Below are 19,681 nucleotides of genomic sequence, written 5' to 3'. Positions count from 1 at the left end.
CGGAGGCTGCGGCGGGGGCGGAGAAGAGCTACGGGGACTGAGCCGGAGCCGGCCCGAGGTGCGGAGGCGTCCAGGGCGCGGGCCGGACTGAGGTGGGGCGGCACTGGGGCGGGGGCGGCTCGCACGGTCCGTGTCTGGGCGTTGGGCCGGGTGCGCGTTCCGGGGGCTGGACAGGCGCTGCTCCGCGCTTGTCCTTGTTCCTCGCGGTCGCGGCGGCAGCGAACGGCTCAAGGGCTTCGGCTTACCGGTCCCGGCTGGGAGGCCGTACCTGCTCCTTCCTTCTCTGCCGCCCGGCTCCCCCGACCACACCGCGGGCCTGGCCCCACGGCTGGCAGAGAGAGCCTGAGGCGGGCGGCTGGCGGCAGCTCGGGCTCCAGCTCCAGAGAGCTAACGGGCGGCGAGTTCCCATGGCAACGGCCGCGTCACCGCCGCTCGCCCCGCCCCCTGCCCGGCCAAGGCCACGCTGGCCCGCGAGGTCCGCGCACACGGGTGGTTCGGGGCAGGGAGCTGGGAGCGATAGGCCGCTCTTTCCTTGGGAGTGGGGTCAGCCAGCTAGCAGAAGGAAGGCGACAGGGCTGAGGCCTAGGATGGGCTGAGTGGGGAGGGCTGACGGGGAGCAGAATGGAGGCACGCCATGTGGAGGTGGTGTTGGACACGGTTACTGCTTCTTCTGCCCATTCTCCCCTCCTTCCCCGTTCCTAAGGTCCAGGCCCTCGCCGGGATCCAGGGCACTGTTCCCTCCTATTTGGAAGGCCCCAGGGCCCTTTCTTCCACTCCGCGCCTCGCCCTGCCCTCGTGACTCGAGAAGCAGCGTGCGTGGGGATCCCGGTCCACGGGGACTTCCCACTTGCTTCTCGTCAAGATGGGGGCCTCACCAGGGAGGCCCCGGGGGCCACGGCTGGGCAGAGCCAGCCTGAGCTGCTGGGGAGAAGGGAACCCCAGAGGGTCCCTAGGGCAGGGAAGCCTCAGACAGATGTAAAGTCCTGGTGCCACACCTTTTCCAGGTATGCAGGACACTGTTGACATCTGAGGGTGCGTCCCTGCCACGACACTGGGGCTGCCAATACAGAGGAGGTACCAGGGCCAGAGCCCTGGAGCACTGGTGAGGACGTGAAGGCGGCTGAGTCACACCCCAAGGTGCAGGTGGTGCTGTGGCAACTTTGTCCACTGGCCAGGGTGGTGGGGGCCTCACTTGTGTAACGCAGGACAAATGAAGGGCACCTTTCTGTTAGTCCCTTTGTTAGGAGGGGTAGATGCTGCTGACCCAGATTTACTAGTTTAAGGAGATTATTGTACATAAAACATAATACTCAATATAGTGAAGGGAGGTCAAAGGCCCTGTTCTCTCTTTTAGCCACCAGAATTAACTTAAGTGGAGCAGATTAAAGAGGTGGTGGTGCCGGGGGTGGATGGTGCTATGTTAGGAGTGGTGGTTGGTTTTATGAGGAAAGACAGAAAAACTGAAAGGAGCTGGTCCCGGTACCACCAGGGCAAAGCCAAGTTTGGCTTCAATTATGAGCTCCACAGGAAAATTATCCCCACAATGCTCAGGTGCAGAAGATCCTTGTTTTGACATGGGGTTTAAGTCGGGATGTTTTGTCCAATTGTCACTGCTTCCTTGGCTTCCCAAGAGTGCAGCTGCTCAAGCTGGCTGCAGTGTTCCATCAGGCTTATGGCTTTTGTGCTTGAGGCCTCCCTGCTGCTTCATGGGTCAGGTGTTCCCTGCCCTCAGGGGTAGGTTCCATATTCAATCACTGCCTTCTATGTAGTCTGGCCTGTCCCACCTTTATCCTGTCTGGGTGAGGATATGAAAAAGGGAACATACGACATTACCATTGCTGACTAAGCACGAAAGTATATAGTAAGTGGGATGACAGGGAGGACCACTGGATCAGCCGCTGCAGTTCCAGACTTCAATCAACATTTTAATTACCAAGTCTATATTTAGCAAGACAGTGTGGGAGAGATAAAGAGGAAGGAAGGGGTAGGTGGTGAGGGGTCTCAGAGGAGCTGGCCCATTTTCTGCACTGGCTGCAGAGCCTTGCAGTCCTGGCCAGGAGTTCTTGGCCTTGTGCCCTTCAGAAGTGCCAACAGGCATCAAGGAGGTACTTAACGCAGCTACAGCTCAGTGGCAGCTGCAGACCCCATCTAAGAAATATGTCATCAGGACTGTCCTTTAATAGTCTTCCTCCTCTCTGCAGCTGTGGGAAAGAGGACTGCCCAAGAATTTCAGGTGGAGTCAGTGTGACTGCAGGGTCACCGCAACAGCTTTGGCTGTGGCGTTGAGGATGGTGGTGGGAAGCCGAGCAGCAGCGAGCACGGCAGGGATGTCTCTGGGGACCCTCTGGATGGGCGGGATGTTGGGGCCCTCCAGTGTGTCCAGGATCCCTGGAAGGAAGATGGAAGGTGAGCAAGGGTCAGATGGGCCCAGCCCACTGACCATGATATCCAGCTTCTTGCCCTAGGCAGCTGCTGTCCCATTCTCCCCCACCCAGGCCTTCCTGCCACTTACCCTCTACCACTTTGTGGTAGGCAAAATGCAGATAGAGCAGGAAGAGCATGTGTAGGGCGGCCAGGGTGCCACAGAGGAGCAGCCGCTGTGTGGGGCCCACGGTCCGAGACACCAACACTGCTACCTAGGGCCATGAGAATACAGCTCAAAGGGCCTAGCTCCAAAGTGAGGAGTGGGGAAGACACTCCCAACCAGGGCAGAACCATCTTTGGGCCCTTCCCTCCCACTTAGGGCTCTTTGTGAGATGGACAGCTCCAGGCTGTCTTCCCCAACTCCCTGGGAGGACAGCCCAGCCCTGGAAGCCTCTTGCCCAGCTTACCATGCGCAGTGTGGACAGTCCACCCACCAAAAGCCAGAAGAGGTAGAAGAGGGCGTGAAGATGGATATTATAGGTGATGAACAGGACAATGCAGTGACCAAAGAGGCCATAGCCCTGGGAAGGAGGATGGTGGAGAGGAGAATCACTCAGGTTGGGCTGGTTTCTGGCCTCTCATGGGGACCGTGGGAAACACATGGTCCATTGGCCTACTCCTCCCATTCCAGACTTCGGGGCCCCAGGACAGATGCAGACCAAGGCCTGGCTATTCTTTTTAACATCACTATTGCCCACCACACCTGGCTCCTTACCAGCAGTGCCAACATCTGCAGCATGGTGATCTGGGCGTTGCACAGGTAGGCGAGGAAGTAAATGAAGGATGAGACTCCCAGCCAGTAGCCGAAGCAGGTGCCAATGGCTGTGCCCATCAGGGTGCCCTCCCGCTGTGGGGTGAAGGCTCTACTTAGTCCTAGGAGGCCTCTGATCTCAGCCTCACCTAGGGCCTTCCGCAGGGGCGGTTCCTGTCTCACTCCACCACCGTATCCTCAGGCAGCTTTCAACCTAGGGCAGCCACCCCCCGAAAGTTGTCTGTCCTGCTTACGATAATAGTGTCAGATGTCTTCATCCCGTGGAGTAGGATGGCAACCAGTGTGAAGACCAGCATGAGAGGTCCATAGAGTTCACCTGCAATTTTCTGTCAATATACCAACTCATTCAGGCTGGAGGGTACAACAGCTAGTCTGTTTATGGCTTCCCAGGATTTGCCTGGTGGTCCCACCCTCTGCCCTGGTGCTTCCCCCTGCTCTCCAGACGTGCCACCCTCTATTCACCTGGGGGAAGTTGACCATCTTGATAGGGATCATGGACTCCAGGAGCCTGGGAAAGGAGAGGAGAGATTAAAGCAGAGGCAGCCCGAGGCCATGAGGTTCTGGAGGGCGAGGCCTGAATTTTATTCATCTCTAACTCAGGGAATGGGGCCTGACCTAGAGGACATATTGGATGACAGGGTAGAACAGGGTAGTAAAGACAGATAAGGGAATGAGGAGTAGAACAGGGTAGTAAAGACAGATAAGGGAATGAGGAAATCATTTCCTTGCCCCTAAAATTACTTCCAGGAAGGACAACCCTCTGAAACTTAGCTGACTGAAACAGCAGCTATATGGAGAACTCAGCCCTGCTGGGCCTTGACGGAGAGCCTAACCATGTATCCATCTGCTCCCTCCCCTTGAAAAGACAGGCAGGCTGAGCGTGGTAGCTAACGCCTGTAATCCCAGCACTTTGGGAGGCCGAGGCGGGCAGATTACAAGGTCGACAGTTAGGGGCCAGCTTGGCCAATATGGTGAAACCTCATCTCTATAAAAAATACATAAAATTAGCTGGGCATGGTGGCGGGCGCCTGTAGTCCCAGCTACTCAGGAGGCTGAGGCAGGAGAACTGCTTGAACCTGGCAGGCGGAGGTTGCAGTGAACCGAGATCGCGCCACTGCATTCCAGCCTGGTGACAGAGTGTGACTCCATCTCAAAAAAACAAAACAAAATAAAAAGACAAGACAGGTAGACCTCAGCAGAGAGTACCCAGAATTCAGGGCTGTAATGAGGAAGCCCTGGGAAAAGTCTAGTGGGCTAGATGGAAGGTTTAGAATGAAAGGTGTTACTGAGGGAATAGTAAAAATGCCTCCTCCTCCTGCTTAACTGTGCCTCCAGGCACTGTAGAGCATTTTCTTGAAAAATATATGTGAAGTGGTATGAAAATTCAGTCACTTGCCCCTTCTCTCAAGTGGCTAGCTCCTAATCATACCTTGGATTTTAGCTAGATTTTACTTCCTCTGGGAAACTTGTTCTGTCCCACCCACCAACCTGCTTTGGCTCACATATCCCTCCTGTGTGCCCCATCATAGCATGAATACTGTGCTGTAACTGCACTCAAGAGCAAGGCTCCCATCTATCTTCACCACTGAACCAGATACAATTAGTATAGGGTCTGGCACAGAGCAAATGCTTAATAAATACTTGCAGATTGTCCTGGGTATTTGATTAGCATTGATTAAAGGACGAACAAAAAAACCAAGCCAGGATTAAATCTAGTTCTTGAAAAGTCACTCAAAAACTATGCCCTGATATTTTGATTCTGAGACTATTCTGCTGCTGGGAATAAAAAGATAAACAAGACAGAGCCTGCTTTTGAGATGCTGTTGGTCTCTCGGGGGAAGATTCCAGAAATAAGAAAGGAAAGCAGTGGTGAAGTGCTATTACAGGCAAGCACAGAGTTCTTTTTTTTTTTTTTTTTCAGATGGAGTCTCGCTCTGTGGCCCAGGCTGGAGTGCAGTGGCGCGATCTCGGCTCACCACAAGCTCTGCCTCCCGGGTTCATGCCATTCTCCTACCTCAGCCTCCCAAGTAGTTGGGACTATAGGTGCCCACCACCATGCCCGGCTAATTTTTTTTGTATTTTTAGTAGAGGCAGGGTTTCACTGTGTTAGCCAGGATGGTCTCGATCTCCTGACCTTGTGATCCACCAGCCTCAGCCTCCCAAAGTGCTGGGATTACAGGCATGAGCCACCGCACCCAGTTGGCAAGCACAAAGTTCTATAGGAACACCAGGAGAGAACAAACTGGGGGTGGGATTGAGGAATGTGGAACAGAGGAAGTGACATCTGAGGTAGGTTTTGAGGGAATATGAGTAGTCAGCTAGATGGAAAAAAGGAGGAAGTTGGTGTACTATTATTATTTGTTTCAGTGACAGGTGCAGTGATGAGAGATGATGGGGTCATGAAGAGGGGGAGCCCACCAGAGCCCAGGGCTTGAAATCTGATTGGAGTGTGCATAAAGGACTAGGTGTTAGGAGGGAAGCTTCTTCAAGAGAAGGCTCCTCACCTGCTCCGCACCTGAGCAGGCTCCACATCAAAGTACGGTCTGAGGATGTCGATGTTGGCGTACAAGCTGAAGGCCCTGGAGGCTTGTCTCTTCCCGGCCTGCCACATCTGAAGTAAGGAAGATGGGCATAGGTATTGTGGGACTGTTGGTTCTAGACCCTGTTGCCTATTTTCCGCTTGATTTCTACATGGTTCTAACTGGACAACCTGGGGCGAACATCACCAACACTAACTCCAGAACACGGGACACACCTAGGTATACCTTTCCTACCTGCAGAGGATTCAATCAGCTTACCTGATCTGCCACCTGCCGGCTCAGCTGTCCCTTAAAGCCCTTCATGCCCAGGAACTCTCCATCCTCTTCTTCAGCAGCAGCTGCATCAGCTGCATCAGCGTCTACTTCTTCCTCGCGCAGGCGCTGATGCAGCTCACCCATATCCTCGAAGCTAGAGCCTGAGGTATCATCCATGTTCTCCATGTCAATCACAGCTGAGCCTCCGCCCTGTGAAGACAATGGCTCCTAGAGTGCAGGACTTTTCTGTTCCATCCATTAAGTCCTCTGCTCATCCCAGGGTTTAGGGCTTTGTTCTTCCACTGCTGAGGATACGGCTCGGAATCACTACAGATCATGGCACTCCATTCCCCCTCATATGCTCTCAGAACTCTTGGTTTCTAGCTTTGGCTGTCTTTTCTAGCCTGGGAAACATACTACTAGTCTTCCATTCCTGTCTTTTTCCTACCTTACCTACCAAAGACTAAAAGGTTGAAAAAGTGCCCATTTCCTTCTTTCCTAAGCCCCAAACAAAACTATACACATAGTACGTTTTCAGCGAATGCCAGTGAATCCCACCCAACCCCACTCCATGCCTGACCCCGACCAACTTCCTACCTTGTTCCAAGAATACCTTCTTCCTAATGCCTCGAGCGGGCCCAGAGACCCGAGACCCTCAGGCTGGAGTACTAGTCTGGCCCTTTCAGGTCAATGTTAATCCCACTGACTTTAGTGTGCACGAAGACCCAAAGACTAGAGTTTTGCAAATGGAGCGGACTTCCAGGCCCACAGGGAGAATCCTCAAGACACTTCTGGACATCGCCGGCCCTCGGGTTGCTGGCAGCTAGTGCCTTGGGGCCATTACCTGGATGTTTTCTTCGAACCCTCCCCATTCCGGGCCAGCTCCATTTCTGGCGCCGCCCGCCGGCGCCGCTGTAGTTGCCATGTCCCTTGAAGGCTCCCGTCGCTGAAGCCCGCGCTAGCCCCGCGCGCGGAGGAGTGGGCGAGATGTGGGCCTCAGTGAGGGAGACGTCCCGGGTCGAGGAGAGGTGGGATCGGCCGGAACACAAAAAGGAGAAGCCCGGATGTTTGGACAAAACCAACTTCCGGAGGCTGGGGACGTGGACGGAGGCGGGGAAAAGTCTCGCGATATTTAAGATTCCAGGAGCCAGCGCGTTGCCACGGAGACGGAGCCAGGCTACTAGGACGCACGCGCCAGATAGAGCCTCTAGGCTCGTGGAGAGATTGAAGATGGCGGCTTCTCAGGCGGTGGAGGAAATGCGGGGCCGCGTGGTTCTAGGGGAGTTTGGGGTTCGCAATGTAAGTCTTGTGGCCTTGAGCTCGGGCGGGAGGAATGAGAGCGGAATAGGGGTGGGTCTTGGGATTGGCGTGGGGATAGCCGTGGGCTCATTGTCCCTTCGTGGACAAACTCGTCCCTTTGCTCTAGGTCCATACCACTGACTTTCCCGGGAACTATTCCGGTTATGATGATGCCTGGGACCAGGACCGCTTCGAGAAGGTAAGTGGGGCGCGAGTTGTCTGGGGAGGGTTATGAAGGCCAGACCCTGTGGTCTGAGCAGCCTGTGTCTGTCTCAGCAGCTGCTCTTGGGGGTCGCTCCTTTTGTGTTTGTTGAGCAGTGTGCTAGACGCTCCGTTTACAGGCCAAATTAGACACGGTTTCTACCCAGTTCTGCAAAGATGTTCAGTCTTGTTGAGGAATGGTGTGTATAAACAAGTGAATCCAGTGTAATATGGTGAAGGTGGTTGATAGCGATGAAGACTGCAGGGTTGGGGTGGGGAGCATTCCGCTGAGACCAGGAAGAGGGGCCGAGAGGTACTTAACATTTCAAGAGGAGGGGACATCTGAATTGAGCCTTGAATGGTAAGTAAAAAGAACAGGAGTTGAATTATGAAAGATTTGAGTTTCACGTCAGTGAAGTTCAGGATATGCAGGTTTTGTGTATATGTAGTCTTTTGTATTGTTTCACTTAGCTTAAAATAAGGGTTAAAATTGCATTTAAATAGATTACTGAATGTTACCCTTTATGCAACTGACCTTTGCGTACAGCTTATAAACATGATCTGTAAATCCGTGCTTGGGAAAATTTTACTTTTTTAACCTGTTGATGCAAGGAATAAAGTATGAACAATGAAAAAGGCTAATGCTTGAAAAAAAATTATGGCTTCTGTGACGTGTGTGCTCCGGGAATGTCCAAGTAGTTCTGGCATGAGTGGTAGGCAAGATTGAAGTGTGTCACACTGTGGATGATAGGGAGCTTGAATAGTTCTTAAGCAGACATGATCAGATTTGCAATCTTGATGGCTGGGAGGGAATGAGTTTGAGGAGGATCATATGGAGCAGGCAGATCTGTTGTAAGGGAAGCTGAGGTTGAAGATATGAACTAAGACTGATGGTAGAAATGGAGCAAAGGAAGAATATAAGGTAAATTTATGATTGCTTGGATAAAGGCTGTGGGGGTAGCATAAAATGACTTTCTGGCTTGGGAACTGCTTTTTGGTTTGTGGTATCATTTACTGAGAGGAGAAATGGGTCTGGGGAACAGGGATGATGATGCATTGTTTTCTGCATGTGGAGAAATCTAGCAGGCTAGAAGACTGCATGCTTGAAATGAGATCAGAAGTGAGATAAAATTTTGGGAGTTGTCAGAACAGATAGTTGCTAAAACTGTTAGTACAGTTAAGGTGACCTGGGAGAAAGAACCTGGCAAATTTAGAGATGGGTGGAAGTTCATCATCAGAGACGGAAGAAGAGTGGAGCTTGGAAACCAGGGGAATCGTTCAAAAAAGGGGATTTTTTTTTTCTTCTCCTTTTCATGACACTCTTATCTCCCAGGCTGGAGTGCAGTGGTGCAATCTTGGATCACTGCAACCTCCACCTCCCGGGTTCAAGCAGTTCTCCTGCCTCAGCCTCCCAAGTAGCTGGGACTACAGCCACGCGCCACCATGCCCAGCTAATTTTTTGTATCTTTAGTAGAGATGGGGTTTCACCATGCTGGCCAGGCTGGTCTCAAACTCCTGACCTTGTGATCCGCCCCTCGGCCTCCTATAGTGCTGGGATTACAGGTGTGAGTCACCGTGCTGGGCCAGGAGGAGGTTTTTTAATCAGTGTCAAGCATAACAGAAGTCTAGTAAGAGGACTGGCTAGTGTCAACAGGACTAAGCACTATGGTAGTTTCTGTTCTTTAGGGGAATAGCTTCTGTGGATGGTTTGGTTGGAAGCCATATTGCGTAGGGTTTTAATGAATGGACGACAAAAATGGAGACTTTCTATGAAACTAAAGCACTGGGCGAGAAAGAATATTTAATAAGGGACATCTGGGCAAAGGGAGGTTTTTGGACGAGAGGATAATACTTGAGGGAATTATCTAAGGGGGAGGTATGAAGAGAGATTACACAGAGAGCAGGTTTCACTTAAATGTTTTTCCTGTCCCTCTAGAATTTCCGTGTGGATGTAGTACACATGGATGAAAACTCACTGGAGTTTGACATGGTGGGAATTGACGCAGCCATTGCCAATGCTTTTCGACGAATTCTGTTAGCTGAGGTATTGGCAGGCATGGTGACAAGGCTGGAGTTGCTTTGGGAACTGCACTGACACCTCACTTGGAGAATTGTCTCAAGCTGTCCTTCCCTCATTTCTCCTGGAATTTTGCTGAGCATTTTACCTTCTCATTCTTTGTAAATTTCTCATTAAACATTCTAGGGAGATAGCTCCTTACCTCTGGAGGGTGGGGTTGTGGGGATAGGTAGGGGCTGTTGGGTTTTGCAGATAAGTGGTTATTTTTCCTTGGGCAGGTGCCAACTATGGCTGTGGAGAAGGTCCTGGTGTACAATAATACATCCATTGTTCAGGATGAGATCCTTGCTCACCGTCTGGGGCTCATTCCCATTCATGCTGATCCCCGTCTTTTTGAGTATCGGAACCAAGGTAAGAAAATGAAACTTTGGGAGAAGTGGACTGTCTGGGTTCAAATCCTGGTTGACTGTGATGTTGGGTAAGTTACTTATCTTTGTACATCAGTGTTTTTCATCTGTGAGAACACTTGCCTTGGCTTCCCAAGTTTGCCATAATTAAATGAGACATATATGTAAAGCATTCAGCATAGTGCTGGCACTCAGATGTTTACTAGTTCTTAAGAGCTCCCTCCATTTGTGCAGGAGATGAAGAAGGCACAGAGATAGATACTCTACAGTTTCGTCTCCAAGTCAGATGCACTCGGAACCCCCATGCTGCTAAAGATTCCTCTGACCCCAATGAACTATATGTGAACCACAAAGGTAAGTAGTGGTAGGGTGAGGAAGAGGCCCCACCTGTGGGTGGCTGCTAGTTTTAGGAACTGAGATCTTTTGACATGTTTTTCCTCCAGTGTATACCAGGCATATGACATGGATCCCCCTGGGGAACCAGGCTGATCTTTTCCCAGAGGGCACTATCCGACCAGTGCACGATGACATCCTCATCGCTCAGCTGCGGCCTGGCCAAGAAATTGACCTGCTCATGCACTGTGTCAAGGGCATTGGTGAGAACCCTGTGTTACTTCCTGGGAAGAGGGGTAGTTTGAAACGTTGCAGTGGGGCAAGCTGACTAGGGAACTCAGCTGAGATATTCCCAGCAGGTAGAAAGCAAAGAGCGTTGTGCTTTTGCTGTTAGCAGCTTAGGAAGAGTATTCTTCCTAATCCTAGAAGGGTTTCATATAGGCACTTTCCCTCTTCCTCTCCAGGCAAAGATCACGCCAAGTTTTCACCAGTGGCAACAGCCAGTTATAGGCTCCTGCCAGACATCACCTTGCTTGAGCCCGTGGAAGGGGATGCAGCTGAGGAGTTGAGCAGGTGCTTCTCACCTGGTGTTATTGAGGTGCAGGAAGTCCAAGGTATAGTATTTGGGGTGCTGTTCAGGTTAGGACCTAAATTATATTTTCTTTGAAGGTGACAAATAAAAACCCTGGGATCCTAAAAGTATAACATGGTTTGCTACCAAGTGGCAAATTAGAAAAAAGAATTAAAAAACATGGTTTGTTCTCATTAGGTAGAAAGGTGGCCAGAGTTGCCAACCCCCGGCTGGATACCTTCAGCAGAGAAATCTTCCGGCATGAGAAGCTAAAGAAGGTTGTGAGGCTTGCCCGGGTTCGAGATCATTATATCTGTGAGTATGAAGTGGTGAGATGGGTGGGCAGTACTCTTTGGTGCTGCAGCTTCCTTCCAGTCTAGATGTGAAGTTTTGAGTAACAGGGGCTTTCTACAGGCAAGCCCTGCCTAGGCTAAAGTGTCTCTTTGATCCCCAGTCTCTGTTGAGTCAACGGGGGTGTTGCCACCAGATGTACTGGTGAGTGAAGCCATCAAAGTACTGATGGGGAAGTGCCGGCGCTTCTTGGATGAACTAGATGCGGTTCAGATGGACTGAGCTTGGATGTTCCTGAGGCAAGCTGAAGCTTTGGGTTCTGACTGACCCACCCTACAGGATTGCTGTACAGAGAGCCCAGTGTGACTAGGGATCCTGAGTTTTCTGGGACAATTCCAGCTTTATTTTTAGTCAATACATTTTGTTAAATGTGCCATAAAATGAGACTTTTAAGCCTTTATAAGGCCTTAGATGTAAATAAAACTCATGTTCAAACAAAAGTTTTTGAGACTACTTTTGAGTTTATGTTTTTTGAGACAGAGTCTTACTCTGCTGCCCAGGCTGGAGTGCAGTGGTGCAATCTCTGCTCACTGCAACCTCCTCCTCCTGGGTTCAGGCAATTCTCTTGCCTCAGCCTCCCGAGTAGCTGGGACTACAGGTGTGTACCACCACGCCTGGCTATGTCTAATGTTTTGTATTTTTAGTAGAGATAAGGTTTCACCATGTTGGTCAGACTGGTCTCAAACTCCTGACCTCAAGTGATTTGTCTGCCTTGGGGCCCCCCAAAGTGTTGGGATTACAGGTGTGAGCCACCGCAAAAAACAGGGCCTCACTTCAGAACTGGTTTGACCTTTAGCAATTAAGAACGTTGGATGTACACTCCAGCCTGGGTAACAGTGAGACCCTGTCTCAAAAACAGCAACAAACACCTCCTGAGAATTGGCAAATTAAGGTGGTTTCTGGGCGCACAGCCAAACCCCTAGAAAAACATTCAAGCTAGAGTGAATGCGCCATTTCACCCAGATTACCAGGGAAGTTCATGTCGCTATTGACAGCTCCAACAAAGAACAGTAGCAATTCCTTTGGGCCAGGCCCAGCAGCCACATACGAAAGACACTGTGAGAATGGTATGGGCTGCCTAGTCTGGGTGTGTCAGGATAGAAATCCTTTTCTAACTGGCACACCATTTCAGAAAGCTTGAAAGACCAGGTTCATCAGTCACATTTCTTCTGTTCAGTCCCCTTTTGCAGGGTGCTCATGAAGTTAACTCTGGAGTATGTCACTGGTTTTAAGACTGGGTTGAAAAAGGCAGATGGGTCCCTTTCTGTATGAAACTGAGATTTTTACTGACATGCAGATGTGCTTTAGAGTTAATGTTTCTACAAAAAGTTTCTATAAACAATAGAAAACTTCTAGCATGAAGTCACAGGATGTTAAAAATATTACAACACAATAAATACAACTACACCCTCCACAGCCCCAACCAGACAGGAATAGGCAGCTATCAGGTTTGGAGGGAAACATTCTTGAGATCGCCTTCACAATCCACAGGAACCCAGAGCACCACACAGGAAGAGGGAGCAACATGAGACTCCAACTTCTGCTTCCCCAAGTTTGCCTCTTCCCAATCTGACCCTGCCTGTGGCCCGCACCAGCTAAAAACTGGAGCTTCAGTCCACTTCGGCTCTCATGGAAACCCTCTTGTCAGTGGATTGGTGGACAACAGGTCTGTTTTTGTGCAGAGCACATGGACACACTGGTTTCTGTATGGATTAAGTCTGCCTTTTGGCCAGTAATAACGTCAGGGCCAGGTCCCATATCCGAGTCCTCTCTGTTTACAGGGCCTTTCAGTGACCTCTAGAATGGACTCACAGTACAGGTTGTGATGCGAAGGCATGTATTCTTTTCTTTTGGAGATGGCCTTTGAGAAAAAGTAACCAGGCACCTGAAAGACCATGAGATTGTGGAAGGCACCTGAACTTAGTCCTAGAAGACCAGTGGCTTTGCTAGCTGCTTATCACAGATGTAGCCTAGTTGGTCTGTTTTATCCTTGGATGACAATGGTGTCATGTGACACTATCTAGGGTACTGTGGCTCTTGTGCCTGAGTGGACCTTGAGGCTGGGGAAGCCAGACTGAGGGGTCATTCATGGAAGGGCAAGATGTGTGAGCTCTAAAGGGGATGTTAGCACTAAAGACTGCCCAGCCCTGGTCCTTGGAGGTACTATACTTGATACTGTGCCAAGTTTAGCAGTAGTCTATACCATGTGTCCCATCAGGTGACCAGATTCTTGCCCAAAGCAAAGTTGAGAGAACTGGCCAAGTTCTTTTCAGCACTTAGCACCTAACCCAGACGTGCCCCTTAGGGAGTGGGGCAAGTTTCCTGCCAGCCCAGCAGCAAAAGGGCTCAGTGGGAGTTGGAGTGGTCCAAGAGAAACTCTGGCACAAGTAGTTGAGGGCTGTGCTCTTGCTGCGAGCCTTGCTAGTCGCAGTGTTGGGCACAGCATCCCTAGTTACCATTCTGTACAGGTATGTGGCTGCACAGGGGTGGGAGGGCTTGTGGGAGAAGGGCTGCACTGCTCTAGCTTTTCTTGGAAAAGCCAAATCTCCAAGTAGAATGGGAACTATCTGGTTCATCTAGACAGAATGGTTTAAGCCCTAACTCCCTTTCTTGATACTTTAGTATAATTACTTCTGGTCCTGCACAGGGCCTGTTCTCTCCAGCTCCAGACCTGGATCTCTCTCCAGGCTGACAATAGTGGAAAGTGACGTGGCAGTGCAAGAAGGGCCTAGAGATTAGCTACAAAGGGAAAGAAGAGATGACAAGAAAGGCCGAGGAAGGATGCCCAAAAAATTGATTCAGGGTTCAAAGATGGTGGCCAGGCCACCCCCATCATTGTCCAGCACCTCTGTCTCCAGCATTGGCTTTGTTTTTTTGAAAAGTGAGGGAAGATTCTTAATGTGAACTTCTTTTCGAAACTGCTCTCCCAAGGGTTTCTGTGGAAAACAAATGAGAAAGAATTAATGCTGGGCCCTAAGTAGTAGTTAAAGATTCTCTTGGCCTGGCGCAGTGGCTCACGCCTGTAATCCCAACACTTTTGGGAGACCAAGGCGGGTGGATCACCTGAGGTCAGGAGTTCAAGACCAGCCTGACCAACATGGAGAGACTGCATCTCTACTAAAAATACAAAAAATTAGCCAGGTGTGGTGGCGCATGCCTGTAATCCCAGCTACTTGGGAGGCTGAGGCAGGAGAATCATTTGAACCTAGGAGGCGGAGGCTGTGGTGAGCTGAGATTGCACCACTGCATTCCAGCCTGGGCAACAAGAGCAAAACTCCGTCTCAAAAAAAAAAAAAAAAAAAAAATTATATCACCATAATGGTCAATAACTACAGTTGGTTTGTAAGGTTTGCCCATACACATGATTTAAGAAGGGGGTTGGGTGCACTAATGAAGGTGCGTGACCTACCCCAATGCAACCAGCAATGAGGCGTTTGAATTGGTCCTTTCGGCGCTTGTCAGCCACTTTCTGCAGGGAGGGGTTTAAAAGCTTGCAGTCAAACTGGTCCAGTGAGTCCTTCTGTATTTCAGGGATTTGCTCCATTACAGCTCTTATCTCCAGGTACCTGGGGCGCTGACACCAGCAGGAATAAACTTATTGGATGTAGGTTATTGCCACCCTCCCCATTTCCTGCCACACCCATTTCTCAGAGATAGCACCAGCAATTTGGCAGGTGTCTGGATTTAGGATAAGGCCCAAGAGACTAGGAGCAGACTGAGTGATAAAGCTGCAGCCATTCTGCCCCCATGCTTTCCCCACTCACCAACGCCTCGTATATCTGGAAGGCCAGATGGACCAGGGAAGCCATGCACCCGTCGTGCTGCCCGTGCATCTGTAAGCCTTTCAGCACACTGGTGAAAAGCCACGTAACTGCATCTGCGAGCAGTGTCCCTGACAGCACCTGGGGAGACAACTGTGCTTTAGGGCCACAGGGGGCCTCTCTCAAGGCCTCAGCACCCCAATTCTTCTGAATGATTTAGGCAATCTGCATGACCCAAACTTTCTATGAGGGGCAGGGAAAAGGGGTGAATAACCATACTTGTTTGAGGAGAGGCCAGCAGAGCTGTGAGGTCGTCCTCTGGCAGGACAGAGTATCCTTCCAGGCCAGGGAATTGAAGGCTGTAATTAATAGCGCCGTACAAACATCCTGAACAGGAAAGGATGAAGGATTACAGTGGGAAAAGCAGCACAATTTTCTCTGATTATTTTTATACATCAGGAGCTGGAGATTGTTGTTTTTTTCTCCCCCCTCTAAAGATGGGGTCCTTGTTTTGTTGCCCAGGCTGGTCTTGAACTCCTGGGCTCAAGCTATTCTCCCATCTCAGCCTCCCAAACAGCTGGGACTACAGGTGTGCGCCACCATGCCTGGCTTAGGAGCTGGAGTTTTAAATAGCGAAGCAGGAAAAATAAAAGAAGTGAGTTTACTTCCTCTATTTTGTGTATTGCCAGTCAAAAGAAAAAACCAAAATGTGAGAAAACCTGTATGTGCAGGATGGAGACAAAGCTCAGGCCTGGGTTGGGGAGGCTAAACACCAGGGATCTGCATCAGTGTGCCTACTATGTGTTTTCCTGAGAGCCCCTGCCTATGCTGGTATAGGAGACACCATGGCATTGCACCTTTTCCCTCGTTTTTTTCTGGGGCCTTAAGAACCAGGAACTTACATAACAAAGGAGTATTACAAAAAACTCTTGATAGCACCATAGAGCAAGAAAAGTAAAAGGTGGCTCCCCACCTGGGCAAGGAGTAAAGGTATCACCGGCTCCTTCTACCCACCTCATGCTTCATCAGACATTTGCCCAGGTCTGTAAGCTCTGCCATAGCTGAGGGGGTGACCTCTGTGGCCATCATTTCTTCATCTGTTATCAGAGAGAAGAATGTTAAGCTCCATCCTTTCAGAACAGAGAAGAATATCTTGTTCTGACAGAAGCGCAAAAAAACAAAGCAAAGCTGAGTGTTCTAGGCTAACTGGTGGCTAAGCAGTACTGGGACCCCTCCCACCTCCACATAATAATAGCCCATGCCCATGGCCAATCTTCTAGAGATGCACCCAAGCTGTACATGAGGGAAACGGGAGCTTCTAGGCAGAAACACAAAAAGCTGCAAATACTGAAGATACTTTGTTGTTGGACAAATATTTGAGCACCCTCTGTACCAGGCACTGATCTAGTTACTGGGGATAAAAGGAATAGGACAATAGATCCCTTCCCTGATGGGAGTTTACATTCTAACATGGGAGATATGTAAGAAAGGAATACATAAATAAAAACAATGTGCAATGACAAGTGCTATTAAGAAGAATAAAGCAGAGGAATACAGAGTAGCTGGGGTTACTATTTTTGATAGGTTGGTCATGGATGATCTCTTGGAAGAGGTGACATTGGAATGAAGCAAGGGAATAGATCACGTATATGGTTGGGAGAAAATCATCCAAGACAGAGGAAATAGCAAGTGCAAAGGGTTAGAGGTGGGAGTATGATGGAGGCACACAGCAAGAGGGCTGGTCCAGAGATGACAACTAGATGTAGGGTGTCTCCTCACCAGTCTGCAAGGAAACCCACCTGGTTCAGAAGGAACAGTATTTAGGAGGCTAAGAGCAGACCTCCAAGGTCTCACAGGCTCACTTACCGTCTCCATCTGCTGGGGGAGCACTACTGTGGTCAGCACCCTTCTTTGAAACACAGCAAACCGCTAAAGCAAGAAAGCAGGGTTACTAGGTGAAGGGTGGGTATATACTACCACAACAGCCACCTTAGGCCCACTGATCCCAACCTGTCTCTGGCCAGCTGAGGAAGGTGGAAGATGGGGGTACTGTCCAAGGCACAAGAATTAGCTTCACCAATAGAAATAGAGGCATTCTGATGACCGAACTGTTTTGTTCCTTCAAGTTCAACTAGCTGAGAGAAAATTACAGAATTCTGTGAGAGTCAATGACTAGGAGAGGATGCTTGTTACATCCCTGGTCTACTTTGAATCTCAAACAAAGAAAATGACACAGTAAAAACAAAAAGAAAATTAACAGCCTCCATGTCCAAGAATTTAAAACATTTCCATATTTTGAGAAAACTAGGAAGTTATTCCTAATGAATCCAAATTCCTCCTGCTATTTTAGATTGTTTCCCCATATTCTGGCTTTGGTACTATTCAGCTTGCAATTCATAAAGTGTCCTTAGGTTGACTTCAGGACTGCCTTGCTTCTATCTAGTTATTTCTTTTGGATCTGTCAGTGTTGCTGCAAATATGAATCCTTTTTTTTTTTTTTTTTTGAGACAGAGTCTCTTTCACCAGGCTGGAGTGCAGTGGTGTGATCTCAGCTCACTGCAACCTCCACCTCCCAGGTTCAAGCGATTTTCCTACCTCAGCCTCCCGAGCAGCTGGGACTACAGGCGTGCACCACCACGCCCAGCTAATTTTTGTATTGTTAGTAGAGACAGAGTTTCACCATGTTGGCCAGGCTGGTCTCGATCTTTTGACCTCGCAATCCACCATGCCCGGCCACAAACATGAATCCTTTGCATTAGTCAGGCCTTTGTGGATTTGGCTGAGCGACCAGCTCTTTTCCAGGAAAATTCTCTATAGCCCCAGTTTCTACTTGCCACTTACTGATTAGGTCCATGACTTCTCGGGTTAACATCCTCACCAGCTGCTCCTCCAGCATCTCTTGAGACTCTGGGTTTTCATCTGCAGCCTCATCTTCTCCACTGCAGAAAACCAGAGGGCCAAGTTCCACAGGAGTGCAGAAAGAAAGCAGTGACCCTAATCAGACTCTCTGTGACCACTTTCTTCAAGTCTTCGTTTTATGCAAAAGTTGGGAATGGACAGCAGTGATCCACTGAAAGACATTATTACTAGTGATTCTGTCCAGTTGGATAGACATTACAGAATCAAAATAAGTGAGTAAGGTAACAGCAGCCCCTATAAACGGTGGATCTCAGAGTCTGCCTGCTGGTCACAGCCTGTCCAGACAAGCGATGTATCACCTAGACTGAGAATGACTACAACCTACCGCTCTTCTACCCTGCGACAGCAGAATCCTTGCCTGCTTCCTTTCCCCACCCCAAATCTGGCTGCCAGCTCATCCACCAAGAAGAGTGGGTAGGTATCCCTTACCAGAGCAGGCTCCTTTGGTTGATAACTTGCCATTTCTGGGAAAGCCTCTGGGAAAACACAAAGGAAATAAATGCTAGAATTGGGGAAAGGACTGGAATACATGGTATCTAAAGTCAAGTCCACTTCATGATTAAAATTAGCCAAGGATGATTCTAGGCATCAATGACAACCTCTGTAGACTCCACACCACAAGGTTAAAAAAACCATCTCTGGTTTCTATAACCTGTCCCACATCCATGCTGAGGGTGGTATCTCAAACACCTCTTTGCTTGGAAAGAATTAACAACAATTTTAGAATTCTTGGGTCTCTAGACATACCTGTTCTCCACCCAGCCGGTCCCCTGCTTAATTCCAGGGTCAGGATAACAGACCCAGCGTTCCTGGCAAGGGTCTGTGAGCAAGCATTCCTCTTTTTACCTCTCCTCAGTTACCAGGAGGTTAGGAGCAGAATCTGCAACTGAAGCTGCCTTGTGGCAATTAAATCAGTTTAGTTCTTTGGGGGCTGTGCTCGATCCTACAGCAAGGATAGTCTGCTGGGGTAGAAGCTCTGCCCAGCCAGTCTGGCAGGGCTAGTAGACAACACTTCTAGGAGCTCCTGACTTGCAAGGGTCAAAAATGGCCACAGGCCTTAATAGTACTCTTTGCTTCCTGTTCCTGACTTATCTTACCATATGGAGGTAGGTGAAAAGAGGTCCGAGGATGGGGGATACCAGGGCTTCATAGTGCTCTGGGGGACAGAAGAGCACCAGAGGCTTTACAAAGACCCGTGCTGCAGCAAGTTAAGAAATTTTAGTGCATAAGCACACATCCCTCACCTGCCAGGTGGTGGGTTGCACCCCTGGGCACAATCAATCCCTAAAAGATTTACCAGACGTCAAAAATATCCTTGTTAACAGTGAAAAATCTTAAAGTTCTTTTCCTAAAATCCTAAATGGCATTGATACTCAATTCCATTATACTCTTAGTTTAGCAGGACTTCCGTCAGGCTGCACATTATGGTCCCTGGCCAGAAAGTAGGAATAAAAAAATAGGAAGGAGGACATCCTTGTAACAAATCCTCCTTCACCATTCTCCTTATAATTTCAGGTTTAAGAAACACCAGCTGTGGTGGCTCACACTTGTAATCCCAGCACTTTGGGAGGCTGAGGCAGGTAGATTACAAGGTCAGGAGAGTGAGACTATCCTGGCTAACATGGTCACGAGGCGCGGTGGCTCAAGCCTGTAATCCCAGCACTTTGGGAGGCCGAGACGGGCGGATCACAAGGTCAGGAGATGGAGACCATCCTGGCTAATACGGTGAAACCCCGTCTCTACTAAAGAATACAAAAAACTAGCCGGGCGACGAGGCGGGTGCCTGTAGTCCCAGCTACTTGGGAGGCAGAGGCAGGAGAATGGCGTGAAC

The 19,681-nt window shown here is 49.6% G+C and overlaps 3 protein-coding genes across 5 annotated transcripts in view; 1 reads left to right on the top strand and 2 right to left on the bottom strand.

Moving 5' to 3' along the window:
• Positions 1-1,904: 1,904 nt before the first annotated feature.
• On the bottom strand, positions 1,905-7,102 carry YIPF3 (Yip1 domain family member 3). Of its 2 annotated transcripts, none has more exons than XM_017878150.1 (9): positions 6,836-7,102; positions 5,995-6,201; positions 5,701-5,807; positions 3,659-3,704; positions 3,430-3,522; positions 3,140-3,271; positions 2,832-2,945; positions 2,513-2,636; positions 1,905-2,388 (listed from the first exon to the last, which is right to left on the bottom strand). In XM_017878150.1, the coding sequence occupies exons 1-9, from the start codon at positions 6,914-6,916 to the stop codon at positions 2,240-2,242; spliced, it is 1,053 nt and encodes a 350-aa protein (XP_017733639.1). In that variant the 5' UTR covers positions 6,917-7,102; the 3' UTR covers positions 1,905-2,239. The 2 variants fall into 2 exon arrangements, with proteins under 2 accessions (XP_017733639.1, XP_017733640.1); XM_017878151.1 differs by having other exon boundaries at positions 1,921-2,388; positions 5,995-6,293; positions 6,836-7,097.
• Positions 7,103-7,138: 36 nt separating this feature from the next.
• POLR1C (RNA polymerase I and III subunit C) overlaps positions 7,139-19,681 on the top strand; it is a 35,217-nt gene continuing 22,674 nt past the window's right edge. The window contains exons 1-9 of one of the 2 annotated variants that reach the window (XM_017878148.1): positions 7,139-7,290; positions 7,418-7,489; positions 9,428-9,535; positions 9,787-9,919; positions 10,150-10,269; positions 10,359-10,511; positions 10,713-10,862; positions 11,018-11,134; positions 11,274-11,597. In XM_017878148.1, coding sequence (XP_017733637.1) covers positions 7,222-7,290; positions 7,418-7,489; positions 9,428-9,535; positions 9,787-9,919; positions 10,150-10,269; positions 10,359-10,511; positions 10,713-10,862; positions 11,018-11,134; positions 11,274-11,392 — 1,041 coding nt within the window. In that variant the 5' untranslated portion in view covers positions 7,139-7,221 and the 3' untranslated portion in view covers positions 11,393-11,597. Of the gene's footprint in view, positions 7,291-7,417; positions 7,490-9,427; positions 9,536-9,786; positions 9,920-10,149; positions 10,270-10,358; positions 10,512-10,712; positions 10,863-11,017; positions 11,135-11,273; positions 11,598-19,681 lie in introns of those variants that run through there. The other variant, XM_017878149.1, reaches the window with a different exon arrangement.
• Positions 12,432-19,681, bottom strand: part of XPO5 (exportin 5) — a 55,567-nt gene continuing 48,317 nt past the window's right edge. The window contains exons 24-32 of the mRNA XM_017878147.1: positions 18,948-19,045; positions 18,280-18,326; positions 17,773-17,870; positions 16,798-16,860; positions 15,946-16,028; positions 15,211-15,318; positions 14,935-15,072; positions 14,580-14,744; positions 12,432-14,106 (exon numbers count right to left, since the gene is read on the bottom strand). Coding sequence (XP_017733636.1) covers positions 13,969-14,106; positions 14,580-14,744; positions 14,935-15,072; positions 15,211-15,318; positions 15,946-16,028; positions 16,798-16,860; positions 17,773-17,870; positions 18,280-18,326; positions 18,948-19,045 — 938 coding nt within the window. The 3' untranslated portion in view covers positions 12,432-13,968. The remainder of the gene's footprint in view (positions 14,107-14,579; positions 14,745-14,934; positions 15,073-15,210; positions 15,319-15,945; positions 16,029-16,797; positions 16,861-17,772; positions 17,871-18,279; positions 18,327-18,947; positions 19,046-19,681) is intronic.

Source organism: Rhinopithecus bieti, unplaced genomic scaffold, assembly GCF_001698545.2.
Source record: "Rhinopithecus bieti isolate Rb0 unplaced genomic scaffold, ASM169854v2 scaffold_9981, whole genome shotgun sequence".
Lineage (NCBI taxonomy): Eukaryota > Metazoa > Chordata > Mammalia > Primates > Cercopithecidae > Rhinopithecus > Rhinopithecus bieti.
The sequence above is the reverse complement of the archived record's forward strand: the minus strand, read 5'-3'. Positions and strand labels throughout refer to the sequence as shown.